Source organism: Oncorhynchus mykiss, chromosome 19 (assembly GCF_013265735.2).
Source record: "Oncorhynchus mykiss isolate Arlee chromosome 19, USDA_OmykA_1.1, whole genome shotgun sequence".
In the NCBI taxonomy this organism is placed as follows: domain Eukaryota; kingdom Metazoa; phylum Chordata; class Actinopteri; order Salmoniformes; family Salmonidae; genus Oncorhynchus; species Oncorhynchus mykiss.
Genome location: NC_048583.1, coordinates 3,687,587 through 3,693,757, shown reverse-complemented (window position 1 = coordinate 3,693,757; position 6,171 = coordinate 3,687,587). Strand labels below are relative to the sequence as shown.

The 6,171-nt window shown below is 46.4% G+C and overlaps 1 protein-coding gene across 1 annotated transcript; it reads right to left on the bottom strand.

The window, feature by feature from the left end:
* Positions 1-1,745: 1,745 nt before the first annotated feature.
* LOC118941415 (fibroblast growth factor 20-like) lies at positions 1,746-5,767 on the bottom strand. The gene is made up of 3 exons (XM_036953986.1): positions 4,830-5,767; positions 4,226-4,329; positions 1,746-2,964 (listed from the first exon to the last, which is right to left on the bottom strand). Exons 1-3 carry the CDS (start codon positions 5,104-5,106, stop codon positions 2,719-2,721), a joined length of 627 nt encoding a protein of 208 aa, XP_036809881.1. The 5' UTR covers positions 5,107-5,767; the 3' UTR covers positions 1,746-2,718.
* Between the last annotated feature and the right edge of the window lie 404 nt (positions 5,768-6,171).

The following is a 6,171-nucleotide window of genomic DNA, read 5'->3' as shown; positions in this document are numbered from 1 at the left end:
ACCCTGAACCCGTGTCCTTTGACACAAGTCACATTGTATCAATGTGTCTGCTGCCTGCTATTGCACGAAGCCAACCGAGACTGACACGGGGCCAACACACACACACACCCACACCCACACACACACACACACACACACACACACTCACGCCCAGGAGGTTGAATCACAAAGAGGATCCGCCGCACCATAACTAGAAGGACTGAAACACAGCGCCTTGCGTTGCCAGTCAGTGTCTCTCATAGACAGTCCCTCCTTCCTTCCTCTCTGGATGACTTAATGCTTTTCTTTCCCTCCGTCCCACTCCCGCGTTCCTCCCATCATTCCAGGAGGGAGAGGTGTTTACTGTGGCACAGTGCAGTCTTCTTTCCCTCCGTCCCACTCCCGCGTTCCTCCCTTCATTCCAGGAGGGAGAGGTGTTTACTGTGGCACAGTGCAGTCTTCTTTCCCTCCGTCCCTCCCGCGTTCCTCCCTTCATTCCAGGAGGGAGAGGTGTTTACTGTGGCACAGTGCAGTCTTCTTTCCCTCCGTCCCTCCCGCGTTCCTCCCTTCATTCCAGGAGGGAGAGGTGTTTACTGTGGCACAGTGCAGTCTTCTTTCCCTCCGTCCCTCCCGCGTTCCTCCCTTCATTCCAGGAGGGAGAGGTGTTTACTGTGGCACAGTGCAGTGCCTCACCGTGCAGAAGTAGAGACGTCCCAAATGGCACCCTATTCCCTGTATAGTGCACTAGTTTTGAACAGTCCACATGTGTACAAACTGAATCTCAAGTTGCACACTATTCCCCAGATAGTTCAAATGTTTTTTACAAGAGCCAAGTGAATAGTGCTGGTTCTAGTCAAAAGAAGTGCACACTATATGACGTGTGGGCTCTCGTCAAAAGAAGTGCACTAGATAGGGACTAGGATGCCATTTGAGACTGTCTGTGTCTGTCTCACATCTCTCTGGGACGGCGGTCAGAGCTGCCACATGAGAGAGCTGCTGGATAAGGAAGTGTCTTTGAGGTCGTATTGTTTGTATTGGAGGTGAATGGATCGTTCAGAGCAGGTGTCACCCTCAAAGACAAATTATTGTAGCCCCTAGGGAATGAAATAGACATAGAGACAGTCCAGGGTTGAGGACAGAGAGGGGGTGAATTATCTCAGTGATTTTAAAACATCACTGTAACAGTGTAATTTTCATGTATGTCATTTTAACATCTCTGAGACATCAACACTAAAATGAACTCAGACAGCATGTGATAACTTAATAACCTCTCAATAACCAATAAGAGGTAATATTCCCCTGTTTTTCCAGTCTGAAACACGCAATATATAAACGTTTATACATTTCCTATATATATTTAAAATGTCAGCTTAAGTGGCATATATTTTAAATGTCACATTTGACATCATCTAATTAAGCAATAAGGCCCGGGGAGGTGTGGTATACGGCCAATATACCACGGCCACGGGCTGTTCTTATGCACGACGCAAAGCGGAGTGCCTGGACACAGCCCTTAGCCGTGGTATATTGGCCGTATATCACAAACCCCTGAGGAGCCTTATTGCTGTTATAAACTGGTTACCAATGCAATTAGAGCAGTAAAAATAAATGTTTTGTCACACTCATGGTATACGGTCTGATATAGCACGGCTGTCAGCCAATCAGCATTCAGGGCTGGAACCACCCAGTTTATAATAGTAATCAGACCATGCTTCAGTATTACTGTATGTTATTGTATTTGTATGAAGAAGACAGACCAGTGTATCTGAAGTGTTAACAGGTTTATTCCTCACTGGAACCCAGTGGAACTCTGGCTCTTTCTGATGACATAAGAGAAACATGGACGCCCCCGATGATGACAAGCTCGGGAATAGTGACAACGCGGCCTTACACAAACCATTGTCTAAATAAAAACTCCTAGGAAAATATTTCTTCAGTCAGTTTGAAAGGACATGTCAAATGCAGTACTTTACACAGTGGCACAAAATACATCTCTGATGGCTTATTTTTAATATCTTATATACCTGTAAAAAATATATTCTCAAAATAAATAAATATATAAAATAAATATATGTCCCAGAAAAATGCATAAATTAAAAAAACTGAAACAGGCTAAGGTTATTTTGTAAGTCTTTTTTTCTCGTCCATGCTCGTGTCAGGGAATAGAATGCAGTTACGGAAGGTTCAGAACAGAATTCCTTCACAAATCTTCTAGAGTGTTTCGTCAAAACAGTCCACCTTGGGGTACCACAGAAGAACACAAAGTCTACACTCCGCTGGAGGACCATCCACTCTTCTTCTCCTACTCCCATTTCACTACAGATAGATTGACCAATCAGAATGTCAGAAGCCACTCAGGGGGTGGTGAAGAAGAACCATCCGGAAAGATGACATCAGCAGCTCTGGAGGTGATCCATTCACCTTCCAACACGATGCTCAAAACAAAGATGGCCACCAGGCCAGCCTCTCTTTTGGCCAAAAAGCCCCTATTAAACACCTGTACTCCTTTCTCCTGGGGCTGCACCGGCCTTGACCCATTTTTGGGGACCGCAAGGCCAGACTTCACACATATTTGCTATCCACCCCACAGCCCCCAAGCGACCTTTCCTCCATTTTGTTTCCATAGGAAGCCATAGGGAGACTGACGATATGCAGACCCTTCATAGGAGAGTACTGAGAGTCACGGTGCAGTGTGCTGGGTGTGTAGCGCCGCAGGGACCAACACACTCCCACCGGGTCTCAGCTGTGGCCCAGGACCTCTCTGTAGAGTTCGGGTACACGGTCGGGATCTACGGGCCTAGGAAGGAAGTGGGTGAAGCGCTGGTGTCGCCGGGAGCGGGCACCGTCCCTGGACGTGCCGTCCTTGTTGAGCGCCACGAAGTAGTGCGCTCCCCGGTCACCGTGTCTGTAGAGGTTGGATGAGTACGTGTTGTACCAGTTCTCCTCAAACTGCTCCCGGAACACGCACTCGGCTGTCAGCTTCTCCTAGAGAAAGAGAGAGAGAGAGAGACAGAGAGAGAGAGAGAGACAGAGAGAGAGAGAGAGAGAGAGAGAGAGAGAGAGGGAGACAGAGAGAGGGGGGGGGGGGGAGAGGTGATTAGTGAAATGTTACACAACAGAGCAGTGTCATCTCAGTGTCAATGCTCACACACAAATACACACTTCCTTGCAGAACAAAATGTGTGCCACCTGCTGGTTGGTCATATCTTATCACCCTCCCAGATTAACAGGACAACAGAGGAGGCAGAGGAATTCTCTCTTTCAGTTGATGCTGAATAGTAACCTATGTTATCACCTCCTACACAGAGATGCCCATGAGAATGGAGAGCAGCACTGAATACAAGACACATCATATGTAGACTACAGTTTATCAGTCTATGTAGACTTTATGTAGGCAGTATGATGGGTATATGTAGGCAGTGGGTATGCAGTAGGCAGTATGAAGGGTATATGTAGGCTGTATGCAGGCACTATGGAGGGTATATGTAGGCAGTATGCAGTCAGTATGAAGGGTATATGTAGGCAGTATGAAGGGTATATGTAGGCAGTAAGCAGGCAGTATGAAGTGTATATGTAGGCAGTATGAAGGGTATATGTAGGCAGTATGAAGGGTATATGTAGACAGTATGAAGGGTATATGTAGGCAGTATGCATGCAGTATGAAGGGTATATGTAGGCGGTATGAAGGGTATATGTAGGCAGTATGATGGGTATATGTAGGCAGTGGGTATGCAGTAGGCAGTATGAAGGGTATATGTAGGCTGTATGCAGGCACTATGGAGGGTATATGTAGGCAGTATGCAGTCAGTATGAAGGGTATATGTAGACAGTATGAAGGGTATATGTAGGCGGTATGAAGGGTATATGTAGGCAGTGTGCAGGCAGTATGAAGGGTGTATTGTATTCAGTAGGTATGCATTAGGCAGTATGAAGGCAGTGTGCAGGCAGTATGAAGGGTATATGTAGGCAGTATGAAGAGTATATGAAGCCAGTATGAAGGGTATATGTAGGCAGTATGCAGGCAGTATGAAGGGTATATGTAGGCAGTATGAAGGGTGTATTGTATTCAGTAGGTATGCATGCAGTATGAAGGCAGTGTGCAGGCAGTATGAAGGGTATATGTAGGCAGTGTGAAGGGTGTATTGTATTCAGTAGGTATGCATTAGGCAGTATGAAGAGTATATGAAGGCAGTATGAAGGGTATATGTAGGCAGCATGTAGGCTATATACCAATGTAAATACTTACAGAGCCGTAGAGGTCTCCCTTGCTGTTCATGCCCAGGTATAATCCACTGTCCACCCCACGGATGCTCACCATCCCCACAGCCAAGCTGATGAACTCCAAAATACCTGCTCATCAAACCAGAAGGACACCATTAGATTAACATCACATATTATGATGTCACAAGTCACAAGTTCAGCCAGTCATTGAGGGATATATTATTCAATGCTTAGTACTGAATTCATACTCTTATGTCTATCATGGAAGCTGTTATCAGTAGGCATTATTTGCTATCTTGCTGATAAGAAGGTCAGTTAGGAAAGGTAAAGAAATTCTGCCAATCTAATCTCCCTTGGGGAAATGAATTGTGTTGCAATATGTGCGAACATATTATTGAAATAGTAACTATGGTACAAAAACACATGCACACATTATAGATTAGACAGGATGCAATAGGTATATGTGTCCATAATCATAACATTATAATATTCATAATATAAATAGAATTCGTCTATTCAGAATCATATTCAGAATACTAAGAATAACAATGATCATTATACACCTTATACTACTGCCATAACTGTATAATAACTGCATTATTGCGCCGAAATATTTTCTAATGCCTTACCAAATCTGCTATGGTCTTTCCTGGTGCCTTGCACTGTGCCATCGGGCAGTATCTCGAGGTGGAACCCGGTCCTGCAGTACAGCTGCCTCCTCCGTAGAATCCCCTTCAGATGCGTCAGATCCGACGGCGTGCTCCGCGACAACCTCTCGGCCGACACCAGGTGCTCGCTCATCAGTCCGGGGGTGTCCCCAGCGGGCGTCAGGACAAAATGCGATCCGTGTCCGAAGCTATCCAGGCCGTGCAAGGAAAATGTACCCACCTCGCCCACTGCCCCCATCACAAAAACCACCGCCCCGCACGCTTCACAACCAGCCGCCTTGAACCGGGTAGAAAAGTTAACGTACTGTGCTCCTGAAAGAGGGATCCTCCTGAGTGAATGTGTGTTTTTGCGCAGTCACCAAATGCGTTTTTTCTCTCTCTTGCAAGTGCGCGTTTTATTTACATCCGCATATTATCCGTTTATCCTCAGTTCAGCACATGCTCTCCTCTCTCGACCTCGGGCTACTCCCCTTTGCTCTGTTTGTTCGTCCGGGTTTTCCTCCCCTCGCAGTCGTTGATGCGGTTGCCGGGAGAGTGCTCAGCTCGTGCTCACTGCGTTCTGCAAATGAAGAGTGCGAGCGTGAGAGTGCGAGCGCCACTTTAAATATATTCCGTATGTAAATTCCCTCTTGCCGTATGCTAATGAGACGCTTTATAGATTTCTTTTTGAAACATAACTCCTTGATCCTTGACCGTCCTCACACCTTTGATGTTCAGTTTCATCTGCATCGCCGATTATCATCATCCCGTAGATGGATTATGAAAAGTACTGTAAGCGATTTGAAAGGATAACAAGTGAGAGAGAAGTCAATGAGAGTTGGTCCTTTAATAAAACGCCGTGTGAATCAATTAGGTTTTCTCTATGGTGTCGCAGGGGAATGCGCAGTAGCCTATGTACAGAACACTACGGCTTCCCTGGCTGGCTCCAAGTGGTTTGGTGCACTAGGCGAGTGCAGCCAGTGAAGAGGTGTGTGTGAGTGTGTGTGAGTGTGTGTGGGGGGGGGGGGGGGGGGGGGGCGTGTGTGTCAAAGACGTATGGCAGGTGGAGAGGCAATGGATGGGAGGGAGGGGAGAACAGAACAAGACTAGGGGATGCTTTGAGTTGACAATTGCACTGACTGTCAGGAGTGTTATGTTCTCCACAAATAAATAATCTGCAGCAGTGTGTGTTAAGGGGGTGTGTGTTTGTGTTTCTATTGTGTGTGTATGGGTGCGTGCGCGCACGTGTTCATACAGTAGATAATTACTATCATCCTAAACGCTTTATAACCCTACGGCTCGAGTGACTCAGGTGCAGTCATTT